General features: G+C 42.3%; 1 protein-coding gene across 2 annotated transcripts in view; it reads right to left on the bottom strand.

Annotated features, from left to right (window-relative positions):
- PARM1 (prostate androgen-regulated mucin-like protein 1) overlaps positions 1–19,355 on the bottom strand; it is a 96,553-nt gene extending 77,198 nt beyond the window's left edge. The window contains exon 1 of one of the 2 annotated variants that reach the window (XM_015246348.3): positions 19,025–19,355. In XM_015246348.3, coding sequence (XP_015101834.1) covers positions 19,025–19,067 — 43 coding nt within the window. In that variant the 5' untranslated portion in view covers positions 19,068–19,355. Of the gene's footprint in view, positions 1–18,721; positions 18,874–19,024 lie in introns of those variants that run through there. The other variant, XM_072941441.1, reaches the window with a different exon arrangement.
- Between the last annotated feature and the right edge of the window lie 1,232 nt (positions 19,356–20,587).

The following is a 20,587-nucleotide window of genomic DNA, read 5'->3' as shown; positions in this document are numbered from 1 at the left end:
TTGTTCTGGGTAAATGAATCTCTTATAATCCAACAACCCCCAAAGATACGTTTAATGATCGCATCTTATAGACGGAGGCATGGAAGCCCAGAAGAGATGTGTTGAATAACTGAAAGAGCGTGGGTTTAATGGCGGAGTGATCTGGGAGCCAGAAGCCCTGTGGCTTTTGAGGAATTGTTGGACACTTCAAGTCTCCGTGTCCTCATTCAGAAACAGAGACCAACAGCACCAACCTTCCAGGGCTGTTGTAGAGCCAGATAAGAAAATGCCTGCAACGCACCTAAACACGATGGCCACATCTTACTAGGTTTAATGTTAGTTTCGCTTCCCCTCTGCTTGTCTGCTAAATGGCAGAGTTGGAATTCAAAAGCAGGATCATGGGCCCCAAACCAAGTTCTCTGCAGATCAGTAATGAAAACTTGACTGAGCTGCTCCTCCACCTCTGTGGTGATGGACTCAAACTAGCTGAATCTGAGTCATTCTTACCTTCGTACTGGGCAAAACACTCTCTGTTGTTTTATATATCTATGCCCAGATGTAAATCTTTTAGAAGTCAAAATCAAAACAAATCAATCATGCATCTCCCAGTCCACTGTAAGGTGCCTTCAGCACAGCCTGATCACAAAAATATCTTTTCCAGTCACTTAATGTCATAGAACTACTTAGGAAAGAGGTTTAGCATTGGCAAAAGACAATAGAATAATTACTGGGTTTCAGTGCCTATGGAATTTGCAAAATGCCCATAAGACACAGGGAGAAATAATAGCCTTTTTAGCTTTCCTTGTCCTAAATCTCTCTCGTAGTCTCCCTGCTTTGAAGTAGGCTTTGTACACTTCTTGAAAGAAAAAAAAAAAAAGAGCAAGTCCACAAAAAAAAAAAGTTCTTGTGAAAAAATGTAGGCTGCATTTAGAACTGGGGAAGATCTCAGTCTTCATAGTTTTCTTGCTGGTCAGAGATATATTTGTCCTTGGCTTGGTAAGGAGAAAGATTCTGAAGTTTTAGAAAAAAAGTCTTCAAATTCATAATCCAGGGAATGCACTATTTCTCTTACCTTGGAATTTATTTTGCATACAGCTCCTTCTCCACTGCATGAGTCTCTGAAAACAGTCTCATCTGACAACATATTTCCCAGCCTGTGCACCCCTTCCCCACCCCCAATGCCCTAAGAATACTGTAGAGACAGCTGTGCTACAATGAACTGGCGCAAAGCGGGAGTTGTGAGATTGGCACTGAGTTTGGCTCAGTACCTTTCTCTGTGGCTTTGGACGTGTAACCTCACTTCTATGAGTCTTGATTTTTCTTGTCTGTAGAATGGGGGTCCTGGCTGGCTGCCAAGAGCTTGTGAGGACTGAGTCTCATTTTGCACCTGCAAGCTCTGTGGTGACCACAAGGTGCTATTTGAATGTTTTTATTAGAATTTAAGGAGCAGGAGCCTGAAGAACTGCCTGCTCAGGGCAGTATTTTCCATTTTTAAATCGACATGCATACTTGCCACTAGTCTAATTAATTTTGGATCAGTTTTTTTGGGTCCTAGAGTTTGAAAACTAACATAAGTGGCTTCCAGACTACTGAGCTATGTGTATTAAACTTGCTTTTATGCCATTCTACATAACAGACTGTGATGGATAAAAACACCAGCCCAGGAAGTCAAAACACCCATGGCTGACTCCCAGGGCTCTCAGTGACCTTAGTGACACAACTCTGAGCCCTTCTGCTGCTCCCTGACACCCTGCCCTGCCATTCCCTTATATGTAACTTGAAAGGTCACTGTCTTTCTTTGTGAATGACCCAAGCTCGCACACAATGAGTGCATGTAAGAGCAGCCTGCACATTGGAAGCCACAAACCCAAGTAACTTAAGCTAGCACTGCTGTAGAGCAAGGACACCCTGAAGCACCAGACTACCCCTAGGAGCTTTATGAATTTCAAGGAAAGAGCAAGTCATTTAAGGATCAAATCAATCAGAAAGTGAATGTTTGATGTTCTTGAACTTATTAAAACCCAGAGTTCAAGAACTAGATACAATCTATGGTTTTTCTCTCAAGGGAAAAAAAGGCACATCAGTTCATCCACGTTGGCTGCGATGTTTCCTGGACTTCCTGGCCCTGAGTGATGGATCATCTAAGTTGGGTAGATCTTGGGTTAAGAAGCTCTTTTAGCACAGGGAAATATACACAAAATGTTATGATAAATCATAGAGAAAAAAATGTGACAATGAGTGTGTATATGTCCATGAATGACTGAAAAATTGTGCTGAACACTGGAATTTGACACAACATTGTAAAATGATTATAAATCAATAAAAAATGTTAAAAAAGAAGCTCTTTTCAGATTATAAAGGGCAGATAGTAAAACTCATCTCATTTAATCCTCTTATTTAACAGATGACAAGTGTAGGCGTGGAGGTTACCCGGGACCACAGCACGTATGTTAGACATGGTTTTAAATACGTTGTTTTTTGTTTCCAATTTAAAAATCAACATGCCGTGTTAGAATATAGAGAAAGCTCAGTTATTTGGACTATTTCATTTACCAGAATATTTTATTCATCATCCCTGTTAAATCAACACCAGCTTATGTATACCTCATCCATTTTCCATACCATAAATTGAATTTATACCTTGAAAACGATGCCATGGACCAAGAAAGTACAGATTGAATTAACCCAATGTCCCAGTTAAAGCCAAATTGCTAATGCTTATAGAAGGATACTTTACCTACTTGGGCTTAAACCTAAATTCTTTGATAAATTTTGACCCCTAACTCTTAATCAGGTTTCCTGAATTCACACAGTTTTGAGTTAATGGCCCATATTCTGCCAGATTCCTCATCAAAACTAGAAGTCAGGTGTTGTTTAAATCTGATGCTAAGAAAAGTGCATTTTTATAAAAATAAAACTGAGAAAATGTGTAAACAATATAATTCACACATTTAGGAGTCTGGGTAATGAGGGCCAGCCTTCCCATGGCAGATGGGATTTGGTTTCTGTTTTTCATTCACTGGCATCACAACCAGCAGAAATTGCTCTTCTGCAGGTGCAGCAGGGTTGATTGTGTTTTCTGAACACAATGCTGGAAAAGGCCATCAGCATCACAAGTGAATCGAAAATGAGCAGGTACAACTATTGAGCTTACAGCAAGATGTGGTCAACATATCGCTCACTGCGTAATTTCAACACAGCAGTATTTCTTTTTGTTGGATGTTATGAGTCAAACAAGGTCAAATTTGGGTTGTTAAAAATCTGGCAGTCGTTGCTCAGCAAAGAACATAGGTGCCTTTTCTTTTCCCAGCTGCTCCTGTCGGTCAGGCTTTACCAGAATACAGTTTGGCACAGCTCTGCAGAAGATAAATGCTGTCACTTTGGCTCATGGAGACTTGACGAAGTAGCAAGCAGCCCATGTCAATAAACCTGTCTCTCTAATTCAAGTTGTGTGTGCCCTCCTAGAAACCTAATCCTGATTACGTCAAAGAAAAATTGAGTCTTTTCCCTGGAGCTCCTGTCCCTTTGCACACCATCTCAGAAGGCTGTGGGTTTTTCCTGGATGGTTCTCGCTCAAATGGTGGATGATCTCTTCCCACTAATTTCAAGAAGAATTTGCTGTGGGTAATATGTTAAAGCTTCAGAGGATGTATTTCAGATCTACCCCTAGTTTCTCTCTCAAGTGCCATGTAGTCTCAAGCAGAAGCCAAGCCACCTTTGGAGAGAAGGTTTAGAAGTGGCCAGATCAACTACGGTAGAGTTTATAGCCTCCTGATCCACCAGCTTGACTTGCCAAGGGAGACACGCTGTTCATCAGACGTGCCCCACTTTCCTTCTTCCTCTTGTCAGGGCCCTTCGGGGTTCGAGCCCCAGCTGATTCATTTGCTTTCCCCTGTCAGATGTCTCTGGAGAGGCCAGGATGTTCTCAGATGTCAGTGGCGGTGGGGATCACTTTTCAAACTTTAATGTCTCTTGTCACTTCTTTCATTCTGGAAGAATTATCATAAAGTACAATCTGCCGTAGAAAAGTTTGGTCATCCCAAGCGTGTGTCTCTAACCAGATACATGAGCTGGCTGACCTGCTCACCCCTTATGTAACCTCAGATTTCCTGATTAACTCCTTTAATCTTAATTGTTTTAAAGAAAAAAATTCAAAGCTTCTAAAGCTCTTTACTCCTCGTCTCCTGGGCACTGATTTTGGGTCCCAGGCTGTCTCACCACATTGCTTTGTCAAAACAATGGCTCTCCCTGGGACTTAAAAAATATAATGAGGCTGTTCTTTTGCTTTGTAACTTTTTATCTCAGCATGAACTCAACTCTCATCAAGGAGTTTTGTTTATAGTGTCGGGGCTTTAAACATTTTTTTTATTCCTTTAAGAATAACCCAAATCAGTAAAGGCTTTAGACAGTAGACCTCTTACTTTTCTTAGAATATTTCACTTGCTTATATAATCAAACCTATCTAACTAATTAAATCTCCTGTTAAATGAAATTATATTTTTTCCAAAGGGAAGAATTTCAAATGCTGATTTTTCACTCTGATTTATAAGGAAAGCTATGATTCCAGAGAACACTGAACAGGCAGCTACAGAACCAAATAAATGTCCATGTTCTACCTTATTAGCACCCTAGTTACTAATCAGAGGACAAGCTGTATATATGTCAATGTCTGTTGAATGTGTAGAATAACCTGCTTTTTTATGGGGAGGAAATGTTGAATGTTAGACATCACAGAAAATGTATGAATCCACTGAATATTAATTTTTCCAGAGAAAAGACATTCTTTTTATGCTACTTGGTCTTCACCTTTAAAAATTCTTCTAAATATTTTAGTTAAGAAGGAAGCAAGTAAGAAAGGAGAAGAACACACATCCTACCCACAAACATACATATACACACATCACACACACGCACACACACACACACTTTTCATGCAGGCAGACAGAAATCCACTGTTCTAGAATGTCACAATTTATATATTTTTCCATGAAAGATTTCTGTGGCCCTCTGTGGCCCACATCCAATGATGCAGACCTTAGAACTGAGGAAGAGACCTTTTAGGAAGCAGATCATACCCTCTCTGCATCTGGAGGAAAGGTATCGTACCTAGAGCAAGGAGCTACATCACAAAACAGCAGAAGCTATTTTCATCTCCTGCGACTTTTTGCTTTTTCTTTTCTCTTCCTGACTCTGGCTCAGGCACAATGATGCAAACAATATAGTATTCACCGTGGCAGAGAAGAAGTGAAACAGTGCCCTTAACATTTGTCACATGCCTCCCAAACAGTACACCTGCTATTAGCCACGTCCAAATCAGAATGCTCCAGAAGCACCCAGAGGCCTCGCAGTTAGCAGACTGGCTGAGTAAGTTCTAAGTGAGCAGAACTTCTATTGCTTAGTAAAACCCATTCTGTTTGGGGCTGTAAGGAGGGCCATTAAAAATCATTAATTTAGGTGGTTGGTTTTCAATGAGTCTGGTAAGTTTAGAAATATGTGAAGGCATTTCTTCCCTCCTTCCTTTCCTCTTTTTTTTTTTTCTGTCTGTTTTTCTTTTATCTTGCTTGTCGCATTGCCTGTAAGGCACTACTGCTCTTTAGTGTTCAGAGCCTAGGGATGCTGTCCACATGTTAGGCCCCCTCCAAATGCCCACAGCACGCTGGTTGAGAAGTACCTGATTTAAATAGTCTCAACCAACCTTCTACTTTCAAGAGCAAAAAAGAAATAAGTAAACAAGTAGGTAAAAAAACTACTTGAGAGGTGACAGCAGCTGCCATCTTGGATAAAAGTAATGTGTAATTGATTATGTTACTTACGGCTTCTTTTATCAGTGAAGGCGGGTCTTTCATGAATGTGGCTTAGATGCAAAAATAATATAGCTGATGTGAGTTTAATTGTGTCCCCACAAAAAGATAGGTTGAAGCCCTAACCCCACTCTAGAACAGTGGAGTGCCTGCGAATGTGGACTTAGTTGGAAACCTGATCTAGGCAGATGTAAGCAAGTTAAGAGGAGGGCACACTGGGCTAGGGTGGGCCCTAATCCGGTAAGGCTGGATGACTGATGGCCTGACAGGAAGGGAATCAGAACCCAGACGCACTCAGAGGGAAGAGGGCCATGTGAAGACAGAGGCAGAGATCAGAATTAATACTCTCGCAGGCCAAGGAACACCAGAAGCTGGTAGATGCCAGGAAGGATCCTCCCCTGGAGGCTCTGAAGGGAACATGGCCCTGCTGCCACCTTGATTTCAAACTTCTAGCTTCCAAACAGTGAGAGAATATAGTCCTGTTGTTTTAAGCCATCCAAGTTGGTGGTAATTTGTTTTAGCCACCCTAGGAAACCAAGATAATAGCTACTCTATATTTATCCCAAGCTAGACAGGTTGGCATCATTCAAGGGAGCAGGCAGTTCAAAGCGGTTTGGGGGGAGGAATGTTGGGGGACAGACACTTAACTGGCAACCTCCGTTGCTGCTGGGTGACCCAGAAGATCGGAGAAGGTTTCCCTTTCTGCCCAGGAAGGCACACTTCATTTTAAATTCCGCTCCCTCTGGATGCTTTAAAGGCAATCTTCACTGGATTCATTTATCTAGAGTGAACTTTTAGTTCATAAAGACATACAGGCAAGGGTGGCTGCCCAAAGAGAGCAAGTTTGTCTGGAAGTAAGTTACAGTGCCTGCCTTTCCAAATGTCACTTGCTGGTGGGTGATCATGTGAAGCAGGCTAACTGGATGGCCTCTCTTTTCTGTGCTCCCCCTGGGGTCTTTTGGTGTTCAGCACACTCATGACGCCTTTCACTGTGCAACTCTTCCTCAAGGGGTGTCCCAGCCTCCAGGCCACTTTCCATTATCATCACATATCTGTCCTCTGGGCCACCCCCTCGAGGCTCAGGCTCCATGCTCTTCTGCACGCTGGCACATGGTGATGTGGTGATAATCTCCTTCTACCAAGCCATCTTCATTTATTAGCTGGAATGCTTGTATGGAGACAGTTACCTCATCATCTAATATTTGGTCATCATCTAATATTTGGGTACACCTCATAAAATAGATGCAAAAGATCAATCAATAAATCAAAATAATTCTTTTATCTATTTCTTTTCAAAATAACATGTTAGTTTATCAGCATTCTCCAACAGAGATAAATGAAGTTTCAGGTTATCATTGTTTTGTGTTTGGTATCATTATGAACTCATGAGCTTAAACAACATGATTCAATCCATGGCATTTATCCTTACTGATGTTCAAACTGTTCTCTTAGGCCAATGGGAGCCTCACTAAATGACTTTGAGTGCTTCTGACAGGAGCCTGGTAGTCTTTGTCAGCATCCTTGCTATCCAGTACAGGTTCTTCCAGGCTCATCTTAGACATCTCCTAACCCAGACCTGGAATTAGCCATTTCTCCAGGAGGCTTCATCCATTGCATTGGAAATGGAATTTAGTAACCACAATCTGAGCACCTGGATGACTCTTAGGCAGATCTGGGTCTGCTTTTCCTCCCTCGGACGCGAAAAGACGATTTGGCCTGAATGAGTCCCAAAAGAGTGGCAAGAGACCATGAGAAGAGAAAGGTTGACAATGACCACGGAGGAGTTTCTGCAACTGTCTAGGCTGAGATCATGAGGTTCTCACCCAAGGGTGTAGCTGTGGGGAGGGGGAAGAGGATCAGAGCTGGGAGAGATTCTAGAGAGTAAATTTACACAAGAGGATTTGGCAACTGATTTGGCGGTTGAAGGCTGGAGGGGCCAAGGTAGGTAGAAGATGGCAGACCTGGGCTCAAAGCCTAGCTCTGTCACTTACCAACTGTGTGATCTGCATCTCATTGCTTCACTTCTGAGAACCCGTAACCTCAACTACAAAATAGGAATAGCCTGCTTCTCTCACAGGGTGGTCGGGAGGATTAGATGACGCTGCAAATGACATGAACATAGTATAAAGTGTGACACCTAGGACTGCTAAAAATTAACAACGTGAATTTCCCCGCTGCCTGACAGGTCTAGACTTTTCTATAATATGAAGGGGTTGGCCCAGATCACACCAAACCCTCCTCCAGCCCTGTCTGCTCCAGCCCTCTCTGAAGTCACACTTGCTCTGTTCTCTGATAATGCCATGAGTATTAGTAATGGATCCTCTAGCATTTACCTAAACCACATTTTATTGAATATTTTATTGAAAAGATGATATACAAATTTGATGTTGCCAAAAGAAAAACACATCATATAGCCTTCTGACAGCTCTTTTTCCTATTCGATACCTAAGTTGACGGATTTCACTGAAGAAAAGCTTAATGTTTTCACTTAAAATTGCTCCCATAAGTGACAAATGCTGAAAATATTAAAAAATAACAAAGTACTTTAAATGCTAATCAGTTAGCTCAGAGCTTCTTAAAATACTTTTCAAGACAGTTGTCTTGATCAATGATTTATGCAGCACTCTGGCTTTAGAAAATAAAATATTACTTTAAGTCAATTCCTTCCCAGAACGCTCCCTGCCCATTAAGTCAGGAATATCCTGTAAACCTTTCTGAAATTATTTGCTTTTTTAAGATTATTTTTGGGGGCTCCATCAGAAGGATTTTTGAATCAAGATTTTGAGGATAGAAAAAGTCATCTAGCCACATTAATGATTGATAAAGAGGGATTAAAATATTGATAATATCTTCACTTTTTAAATTGTGAAGACAACACAAACCATAAAACAAAAGAGCACAAAAAGTGAAACTGACCCAAAACTCACTTGCCAGAAATAACCACTGTATCCTTCTGAACTCTTTTCTCCATGGGCACACACATAACGTTTTAAATATTTTATTACAAGGTACATTTTATTCCTTAGCTTGCTTTTTCAATATACTGTGAAATATAAAGTTACAAGATATTAATTCAATATATTGTCACCATTTCTATGTGACAGTACATAAGAGTCACCTTATTTTTTTAAGCAATTACTGAATATTGCCCAGTTGAATAAACATGGAAGTGTTTATTATGGTCTGACTAGCACTTTATAGTTAGACATTTACGTTGTTTAGAGTGCATTCATGTTTTAAAAAGTCCTTAACTTGGCTGTAAACTTTGGAATCTCAAAAAGCACATATCCCCTCTTTCTGATTGCTCTCCAGACAGAAACTCTGTTCTCAGTGGTGCGGTAATTTTTCCCTCCTTCAGCAGCCACACTTGGCTGTCACCAGCCTTCTCTTGTCAAAGTGTGTTCCTTTTCTTTCCAGTGAGAACTGGGGCCCTGTTTTTTTTTTTTTTAATTACTCTATCTGTATTTTTTAAATATATTTATATGGAAGTACAGTCAGTTTACAATGTTGTGTCGATTTCTGGTGTACAGCATATTGTTTCAGTCACAAAGGAACACACATACATTCATTCTCATATTTTTCTTCACCATAGGTTATGACAAGATATTGAATATGGTTCCCTGTGCTATACAGTATGAATTTGTTGATCTATTTTATATATATTAGTACCTGCAAATCTCTAACTCCCAATTTATCCCATCTCACCCCCCTCCCCCCACTGGTAACCATAAATTTGTTTTCTATGTCTGTGAGTCTGTTTCTGTTTTGTAAATAAGTTCGTTTGTCTTTCAAAAAACTTTTTCTTTATATTCAACATATAAGTGATATCATATGGTATTTTTCTTTCTCTTTCTGGCTTATTTTACTTAGAAAGACATTCTCCAGGTTCATCCATGTTGCTGCAAATGGCATTACTTGGGGAACATGGGCTCTCGGATGGAGGAGAGGTGGGGTATGGTCACCTGCCCTCCTGTGTCACTCCCACAAACCCAGACGCAGTTCCCCGTCGTCGGTCCTCCAGCATGAGGGGAGGACAGGCTTCTCTCCTTGTACCCTCTCTCTGTGCACAGACCCTGCTGCTGTGCCTCAAGATGGCAGACCCCCTTCCCACCTCAAGAACAGACAAGTGACCCCACAGATCAAGCAGGAACATGTTTTTAATATAAAGTGATCTTTTCCCTTCTTTGGTTTGTTTGTAGGTTGCTCTTTAAGTGGATATAATCTTTTTTTATAAATGAAATATAGTTGATTTACAATGTTGTGTTAGTTTCTTGTGTACAACACAGTGACTCAGTTATACATACATATATTTTTATCATTATAGGTTGTTACAAGATATTGATTATAGTTCCCTGTGCTATACAGTAGGACCTTGTCATTTATTTATTTTATAGATAGTAGTTAATATCTGCCAACCCCGAACTCCTAATGTATCCCTGCTCCCTTTCTCCCTGGTAATCATAAGTTTTGTTTTCTTTGTCTGTGAGTCTGTTTCTGTTTTGTAAAGAAGTTCATCTGTGCCTTTTTTTTTTTTTTAGGATTCCACATATAAGCAATATCATATGATATTTGTCTTTCCCTGTTTAACTTAGTTCACTTACGATGATCCCTATGATATGTTGTGATAATCTCTAGGTCCATCTATATTGCTGCAAATGGCATTATTTCATTCTTTTTTATGGCTGAGTAGTACTCCATTGTATACATATACCACAACTTCTTTATCTAGTCATCTGTTGATGTACATTTAGGTTGCTTCTATGTCTTGGCTATTGTAAATAGTGTGCTGCAGTGAACATTGAGGGGGTACTTGTATCTTTCTAAAGTAGAATTTCCTCCAGATATATGCCCAAGAGTGGGATTGCTGGATCATATTAGTATGTTTATTTTTAGTTTTTTTTAAGGAATCTCCATACTGTTTTCCATAATGGTGCATTGAATTACATTCCCACGAACAGTGTAAGAGGGTTTCCTTTTCTCCACACCCTCTCCAGCATTCCAATTGTGACTTTTTAATAATGGCCATTCTGACTGGTGTGAGGTGATACTTCATTGTAATTTTGACTTGCATTTCTCTGATAATTAGTGACATTGAGCATCTTTTCATGTGCCTATTGGCCACAAGTTGACATAATTTTAAATTTTGCTATTATTCCTTACTCTTCAAGACCAGTATGTTGTTCTTTTTTTAAGCTCCTATTCTTTTTGGCCATTATTAAATAAGTAGATGTTTTTATTTAAGTCAAAAAGTACCATAAGTCTTGTTGGATGATGATGCTAGAGGGTATATCAACCTGGGTGACTTTAACACCAGCCACGTCAAGGAGTGCCAGCCCTTCAAGGTGGGGAACAAGTGCTCACAGGAGACAGGTTTGATTTTCATGAGGACTTCACTTCTATCTATTGCTTGGACTAAAACACAATTCATATTTCAGAGTCACCGATGAAGGCAGAACGCAGAGTCTGTAAGGCCACGAGCGCTCCCAGTCTGTTCCAGCTTATTTGTGACTAACTTACACCCTCCACACTCAGCACACTCAGTCTCAAACATTACTGTGAAATTGTCAGTTGTGCTTCCTTTAGACTCAAACCACTTTTCATCATCAGGCTATTTTTAGTTATTCAGAAGATTCTCAAAAGTGGTCAAAGAGTAAAAGTATCTTTATCTTCTCCAGCTGAGCTCAAAGGTGACATTTTCTTAACTGGCCAGAGAGTTTTAAAAGTTTTAGCCATTTTAAAGTGATACCCATGGCCAAAAAAAGTGCTTACATTTTAAAAAGAAGTGTTTTGTATGAGCATAGCTAAAATAAAAAAAGAGCTGATTTTAAAGTTTAGCTTTTGTAAACTTTAATGAAAACGAAAAGCCTGACTCTTTTTTTTTTTTAAGAAAAAGCTATTTGGAAACACTAGACACAAGCAATTGATAATAAGCAAGTTTGCCAATGTCTCATTTTGGGGGGCTCTAAGGCAAAATTTAAATTGTCTTTATTTTGTCAGTTCTGAAAAAATGTATTTTAATCATTCAGTTCAACAAATGTATTTTGAGTACCTCCTAAATGTCATTTAGCACTAGAGGCACCAGAGAAAACAAAAGAGACAAAATCTGAAGGTGGAGGAGGTAAGGGATAGAGGAGGTACACATTAAAGAAAAAGCAGAGGCAAGAGGCAGACGAGGGGCCCTTGGGACTATGGTGTTGGCAGGTGGAACAGACTGCAATTTAAAAATGTTGGTCAAGGTCAGCCTCAATGAGAAGACGATGTCTGAGCAAAGGTTTTAGGGAGGTGAGGGAATTAACCACGTGGACTTCAGAGAAGGTGTGTTCCAGAAACAGGACCGAGCCATTGCACGTGATAAGGAAACCAGTGTGGCTGGTGCAGGGCAAGCGGAGGAGAGGTGGAAGCCCAGGTCCAAGGATGAAGGTGGAACAGCTCATGCAGGTCTTGATGGTCACTTTAAGGCCTGGGCTGGGATTTTACTCAGAGTGCAAGAGGAAGCCATTGCAGAGCTGTGAACAGAGCAGTGGCTTCATCTGATGCATTTCCACTGGACCGACTGCTGCTCTGTAGAGACCAGATCTTAGGTGGGAAAGGCTAAAAGCTGGTAGACCTGAGAGGAGGCCCCTGCAGTACTCCAGGAGGAAGAGAATGGTGGCTCCCACCTCAGTGACAGTGATGGAGGTGGCAAAAAGTGTCTGACTTCCGTATACATTTTGAAAGTCAGGCGAACATATTTTCTTGAAGGATTGGAGGAGGGGTGTTGAGAGAAAAAGAGACTCAAAGATGACTCATGATTTTCAGCAACTAGAAAGTTGGACCCTGAATGATAGCTTTAAAACTATGGCCAAAAAACCAAAACATCAAACAAACAAAACTTTCACTCCTTCAACACTAGTCATGTGCAATCCTGCACTAAAGTTCCTGTGTCCTTTCCTACTGATGGAAAAGAAAATCAGGTGCCAGAATTTGGACTGTAAGTGAAAGATATTATATTCAAAGTTGTATTCTGTCATTCATCTTATTTTGTATTGAAGAGCCATGTTTTCTAAATATCACACCTGGAAACTTTCCACAATTTTTTCCCCACCTAACGGTTACCTATTCACAGATTTTGCCTTAGGTATAAAGGTGCAAATTTCCACCGCAGCCCAATTGCTTAAAGAATTTTTTTTCCAATCTGCCTTGAAATTCAAAGATGCTGCTTCAGGCCCGTAGAAGCACAGCTTTCAAGTGATACCAATAGATCTATCCTGCAGGAATTATGTAAACCTTATATAATTAATATTTGTGAGATGCATTGAGATCCTGGCACAGAAGACAGCATTGAAATCCAAAGCTATCCTATAACTTTCTTTTTTAAATCAGCTGCCAGCTATCCAGCTGGCAAGGCTTCGAGTCCCAGCTCCTATGCAAGAACATTGCTACCATTTCAAATAGTATACTGGGTTGTTTTTTTGGTTTTTTGTTTTTGTTTTTTTTTAAAGAAGGGTCACAAGAGGGTAAAGTAATGCAGCATCAGGGAGGCTACAGAAATCCCACTTGTTCAGACACAAAGAGCAGTGCACAGTGAACAGATATGCAGTCCAATTCAAAATGTTTCATCGGAGAGCTGCCTCTGAATCCTAACGTTGTATTTGCTGCTGGGGACAGAGCTCTCCACATCGTCCCGTGAACAGATTGTGACGAATGAAATGGTGCAGGGCGGCTGAAGCCGGGTGAGGCAGGGTTCAAAATAAAGTCAATCCTATGTCAAACACACATCATGGATGAACCACAGATGAAAGGCCAAAGGTAGGGCTGCTAGAGAAAATACAGGATGTCCAATTCCATTTGAATTCAAGATAAACAATGAAGACTTATTTAGTTTAAGTGTGTTCCAAGCACTATGTGGGTTATACTCAGAATTCACTATTTATTTTGAAATTCAAATTGGACTGGGCAGCCTGTATTTTTAATTGCTAAATCTGGTAACACTAGCCAAAGGAAAATTAAAATAGCTTATTTTCATTTAACATTATACCACCTTGTACCAATGAAAAACACAGATGAAAACAATTACATAATTGTCTATTTGGTTGTAATGGTTTCTATTACTTATAAAATGGCAAAAGTCTCAAGGGTTCTAAATGACATTAAAACAGGTAAAAGAAGTGGGTTACACTGGGGTAAAGGATTATGAAGAATATTTAAAGATCTACACATCAGAAAATCTGATGTTGCATCAATTCCCATCACTTAAATAATTTAAGCTGTGACTACAGAATGCAATGCCATGAACCATATACACGAATCAGTCTTATTTTATAGTTACCCCACTTGCACATTCATTAACTGGATGATAACCTATTAGCCCTGCATTGCCACGTAAAAAACAATCACTGCATGAGGCAGGTACCCACTAATTTGCCCACCTCTTTTCAGAACCACTGCTGTCTTCTAAATGAAACATTAATTTTTCCAGGCAACTATTTCATCCAATATCTTGCTAGCAAAGCAAATACAGTCAATCCTCCATATCTGTGGGTTCTGCATTTGTGAATTCAAACAACATCGTATCGAAAATATTGGAGAAAAAAATCAAGACGTTTCTAAAAAGCAAAACTTGAATTTGCTCCGTGCCGTCAACTATTGACACAGCATTTGCATTGGTTTAGGTATAAGCAACCTAGAGATGACTTAAAGTATACAGGAGGATGTGCATTGGTTATATGCCGATACGATGCCATTTTATGTAAGGGACTTGAGCGTCTGAGGATTTTGGTATGGGGGGAAGGTTCTGGATACCAAGGAACGACTATATTTGATTCCTAAACTAACACATCTGATTTCAGTGATAGATGCTTCCAAAAGGAAGGAAACTACTGTAAATGTTGTGGCAGGATTCCTTCCATTGGGATGTTAAAATAGCCAATACCTTTTGAAAATATTTTTAAAATCTTCCTCTTCATCGTTTCCAAGGGATGCTGTACCCACCACCCCCACCCCCGGGAAAATGATCATTTAAGAAAATCTGCCCCAACTGTAAATATTTGGCCACTATTTTTCTTATAAAAACACAAGCACAATTAAAGCATGACTAGACCAGGCCCAAATGGTCAAGTTACATTAGAGATCTGGCCGTTATGGATGGTTTTGGATTCTGGAGAGACCAGTCTGGATCATTCATACACCATGAGCTGGCTTTTTCTAAGTTATTAGATCAGAATTATCCAAAATGTGTGGCTCTGGGAACCTGACCTCAAGGTTTAGCTGAGTTGGGCTTTTGAAACATACCAGATTGTAAAAGAATTTGTGGAAGAAATAACATCTTTGCTGAGACTCTACTGCTGTTTGTTACTGAACAATTTTTTTTTGGACTTTTGTGCTAAATCTGAGCTGGCACATTATTAACCTTTCAAATTAGGCATTTAGTAGGCTCAGCTGAATATTTTCTTAATTTGCACAAGAGGGTTTGCCAAAACAGCTGGTACTGTGCTGGAGTATTAGTTGAGATCTTTGATTTACATAGTCCAAGCACAAACACATAAACTTCGCTTTTGGAGAGGATGACCTAATAGGCGCCGAATATAGTGAACTTTATTAATGAGAATAATAGCAACCACAATCGCTAATCCTTGTTGAGGATTAATATATAATTATAATCCAGGCATAAGGTATATTCAGTCATTTAACACTTTAAACAATCTTATGAAGTTTTATTCCCCCAATTTCATAGATAAGAAAACTCAACAGTGGCTAGACCATGTGCCATAAATTATACAATTAGAAGGTGGTAAAACAGCTTTGTACTGAGGCAATCTAGCTGCCGAATCTGCATGCTTACCACTTTGCAACATGGCCTCAGTAAATGTATCTGATAACCATAGGGAGTTTCCACCTTCTCAGGTCAGATTTCATCCAAAGGAGGTGTCACTCTGTGAACAGACTTCAGGGGAACAGAAGGTAGCCAGGCTTAAGGGATGCAAGCCTCCACTCTCAGCCAACCACAGACAACTTTGCTGTTCCTGTAAATGTGTGTCCACTTTGGGTCTAATTTTAGTATGTTTATGATAAGATTTATGATAAGACTTGGTATGCTTATGAAAAGGCCCTGACATATATTAGGACTAATAGCTGTAAATGTGGAGGGTGGGGTCTTCCTTCCAGGATAAGGACATTCTAGGTGTTAGTCACCTGGGAGAAGAGCTATCTGACAGGCCCAGGACACAAATAGGCTCTCTAGCTGGGTAGCAGACTGGAATCCAGCTCTGCTGGTCTTGATCACCAAGGGGCCAAGAAGTCAGCCTGGGTTGTGGGGTGGAATGCAGCACTGTCCTGGGGTATGGGGGTGGGGAGACCAGGGGCAGACAGGGCAGAATCGGGGCAGGAAAAAAACGAGTCAAGGAGTTTGTGCCTCTCTTACTTATGCTATTTCCCCTTTGAACTCCTTGAATGTTTGGAAAAGGCTTTTGGAAGGTTCCAGTATATCTCAGATATCTCATTTGAGGGAATTTTTAAACACAGTGGGCCACAGAGCACTGGAGGGCAGCAATGATGGTGGCGGGGATGAAGGAATCGAATCCAGAGAGGAGAGGGAGTGGGATGAAGATGGAAACTTTCAGTTGTCTGCCATCCTCCCTCCCTTCTTGGTTCTGCTGCCAAACTTGGAGGTTCTGGCTTGTATTTTAATGTAGAGGCAGCCCTCCTGTATGCCTAGAGGACTGGCCTTCGAGGTGTTTGGGAATGGTTTGCAAAATTGCCACTCTTCTTTTCTGCCACAATAGACTTTGAGAGAATTGAAGACAATTCAAGGTGGCTCTCTTCCTTCTTTTTCAAATACAAGTGAAGATGTGTAGAGATTTACTTTTGCTGTGTTGTTGACAGTGCACACATATGTACAAGTGTCTATTATAGAAACTGAAGGAAATGCCATGTATATGTATTGAGTAGATTTATTAAGCTAAAAATAAAAAGTCCCCTGCAAAGTCCCCATTCCTGGCTCAAGAAAGTATCACCTTAGGAGTTTTACAGAAAATTTCCTGTAGCCTCTAAACCTGGAAGGGTAAAAAAGAAAAAAAATTTGCCAAGAGAGTTTCAGGAGTTCCAGTGAAACATGCATGCCACTTTCATTCCAAGAACCCTCACACCTCTCTCCTTTACCAATTTTTTCTGGAAAAGTCATGTTTTATTTCTGAAAACACCATACTTTAGGATGTAATGAACCTCCTAATATATTTATGTCTGTTTTAATATTATTTTCCTGATAACTTATTGCAAATTCCTCTAACATCACACTGACCCCCAAAGAGATTCCTTCAGAGGCATAAACTCAGAGAAAAGGATGAAGCTTCTTCCTTCTCTGTTTGGAAGATGTACTCAGAAACATAAATGTGTCTTCCGGTGTCAGGGAAGCCCCAGAACTAGAAGGCTGTGATACTTGGCTCTGACCTTGACACACGTGTGCAGAGATGAGAGTGAGGCTGTTCAGCCAGTAGCTCCCGGAGCTCCAAGCCTCCTCACTCTGGACTCGAACAAGATCAAGATTCCTGCCACAGAAATAGCTGAGCTAAACTCTAAAACTGGCCAAGAAAAAAAAAAATCTTGCATTCCTTAGGGGGGAAAATGCTACATTACACTGCCTCGTAGGGTTAATCCTGGCTTTGCCAACTGCCAGAGTTGTTAAAAAATTTTTTATAAATAATTAAATAAATATTAGCCAACTAAATGAAATTAGCCACTTAATAAAATTAGCCAACAAATCTACCTACCAGTTCGACTCGTTCACTGAAGGTTTTTCTGAGCCTTGAGCCTCATGAAAGGATTTCTAGGGAGGAGAAAGTAAGGCACCTTTCATGTCTTTTCATAAACCTCTCTGGGCAATCCTCGGGCTCGGGTCTGCCACACTCGCCTGGATCCAGGCGCTCCCAGCCTGGCCCAAGGCTGCTCAGCCAAAGCCATCAGAGACAAGACCTTTCTGGGAACCGTTTGCAGACGTGCCTGCAAACTGCGCAGACACCAAAGAAACAAGGAAGATTTCTCTGGCCTTCAGCAAGTACAGGAAAAAGGCTCTCTATAGCCTCAAGTTGGGAAACTTTCCGTCGAAACTACATTATCCTTTGTGAGTTGCCGAGAAACCTCTAGCTTCTTTTCAAGGGATCGTAACGACTTGTGTCCACAATTATAGGAACCCAAGCAAATCAGAAGGAAAAAAATACATACATTGACTAGAAGCATAAGTTACATGGCTTGTGCGCGGCTTTGAAACATTCTTATCTAAACATGCCAGTGTCTACGCAATCGGGCTGCTTTTACCCCGGTGCCTCATTTGTAGTCACTTGTCCCTTGTTGGGCTGCATTTTTTTTTTTGGAAAAACTAAGCACCTTAACTCCAGTCTCAAAGCGCTCCTCTGCATCTCTCCTGGCGCCCCGCAAGCAGAGCCCAGTCCTCCGGCTGCTCTCTTCCCAGCCCCCTGCTAGAGGCCGCCGCGGTCCGTGGTCCAGGCACCCGCGGTGAGCGCGTGGGGAAGCCGTCCCCGGGGTATGTGTAGGTAAGGGGAATGGGTGGAACCTGGAGGATGCTAGTTTTAGCCAAGTTAACAGTGCCTGTCAGGGCACGCACTTCGGGTAGCCTCTGGGCCACAGGGTAGAATTGCAACCCCCCAGCGATGATCGCAAGTTTGAACAGAGTCGAAGCAGCTTCACTGGGACTGTTAGGGCCGCATCATCGGCAAGCATACTAGGCAGGGACGCCGGAGACAGAGACCACCAAGTCTCGGGGAACGCATACCAGCCCCGAGGAGCACGCAGCCACCGCTTAAAGATTTCCCAGATGCGATCCCCTGCTCCTCTCTCTGTCTCATCCCTCCCTGGACCCAACCTCGTCAAGAAGTCTGATGCTTAGACCCAACTCTGGGAGGTGTGCTCCAAGACCCGAGAAGCCTCGAGTCGCAGTAAGTGTCGCCCACCTGGGGTTCGAACGTGTCGCGCAGCCACCTGTTCCATAAAGCCCGGAGTTTGTGCGGACGGGGGCTGCGGCAGGAAGAACCCTGTCATCCGTTCGGTCCGGCTCGGCCCATGATCTCCAAAGGCGCACATCACCCCAATTCCAAGTGCGCACATACCTTTGCGCAACCCCGGAGGCTCACACCACTCCCACCACCTGCGCGGCGACTTACTTCCCGGCCTCCCCGCTTCAGCCCCTTCCCCAGCACTGGCCGCAGGGCCCATACAGCGCCCGGCCCCTCCGGCAGGACGGTGCCCCAAAATACCTGCCGTGAAGATGCAGAGAGCGAAGAGAGTCTTGCAGACCATGGTACCTTGGTGCTTGGTGCCGAGCCCGGCGCGGGCGTTGGGAGAGTTTGCCGGGACTGACCGAGCGCACCGGGAGCGGGTGGCTCCTCGTCTGCCCGGCTGGCTGCGATGGGAGGCGGGCGGTCCGGGCGGCTCGGGTGGCGCGAGGGGAAGCGAGGCGAGCGCCGCGCGGCTCCGTCAGCTGCTTGTCCTCCGGCGCCCGGCGCGCTTCTGCTCCATCCCCGACGCCCGAGCCCGGGGCCGCCTCCGCCGCCGCGCCGGCAGCCGCCAAACCCCTCCCACCCGGGCCCCGCGGCGAGGACAAGGCCACCCCTGGCCTTTCCTCTCCCAGCTCTCGGGTCCCGGGAGTCCCGGCCCAGGGCGGCCTCTACTGGACAGTCAGGGCGCGAGACCCACGTTCTGACGGGGTTCGGCAAATGTTTGGGGCCGCTAGCACTGTGCGGGCGGCTAAGGGGATGCAAAGAAGTGCCAGCAGATCTCTGCTCCCAGGAATTTATCTCCGCTTTTCTTACATGAATTATTATCCTTTAAACACGTGTCATCTTAGGTGATGACAACAATATGCCATCTTAGGTGTCGCCTCGAAGAACCAAGACTCCACCACTGTAAGAGAACATACACATTTCTTTCCAAGTATGAGAACGGTTTCCTTTTCCTTCATTTCTCCAAATGTTCCTACGTGTACATTAGAACCTCACACATACTCAACCCCACTGCATTTCCTGGTGCCTGAGCCTGGATGTCTGCTATCACATTCAGCTTCTTACTTGAAGAAATCGTACTGATGTCAGGTAACAGTGATCATAGGATAATTATGAACCAGGCACCCTACTTGGTGTTGTATGGTGATGTCTTCTAACGACCCTATGACATAAGAATTATTATTCCATTTTACAGATGAGAGAACTAAGGCAAAGAGAAGATAAGTAATGTGCTCAAGATCACATAGCTGGATCCCAGAATTGAAGGCCATAATAGCAAAGGCTGAGAATTGCTGTGTGTTGGATAACTGTGTTATGCAGGTGTTAACCAAGTCAGGTTATCAGAACAATCATTTGGAGTGGGCACTATTATAGTTTCATTGTCGGGAGAGAAAATGAAAGCATCAAGAGATTTGAGTACTTGCTCAAGCTCAACCATTACTAGCTAATGGTAGAGGTAAGATGCCTGCCTAGGGACCATGGATCATCCCTGTACTATACTCCCTCTTCAAAGCTCTGTGTGTTCACACAGATCAAAGCTGACTTTCACTTAATCCTCCTCATCACTTTAGACTTGCTTACTTCCACACCTCTATCGGGCCAGATGCCAGATCATGTCCCAATATCTATGTTATTACGAGCCTGATAGTCCCCTAGTCACTAGAGCTGGGGTGCCACAGGAATTAAGGAGTCTTCCTAAAGAACTGATTTGCTCAGGTCCATTCAAAGCTGGAGAACACCTTTCTTCTTCTGTGACTTCTTTCTCATATACCAGCCAGAGTCTCTGGTTTTATCTTCTCCCTCTTTTGGGTCTCATGA

The sequence above is a fragment of the Vicugna pacos genome, chromosome 2 (genome assembly GCF_048564905.1).
Source record: "Vicugna pacos chromosome 2, VicPac4, whole genome shotgun sequence".
NCBI lineage: Eukaryota > Metazoa > Chordata > Mammalia > Artiodactyla > Camelidae > Vicugna > Vicugna pacos.
This window is presented reverse-complemented; position numbering and strand designations above follow the sequence as displayed.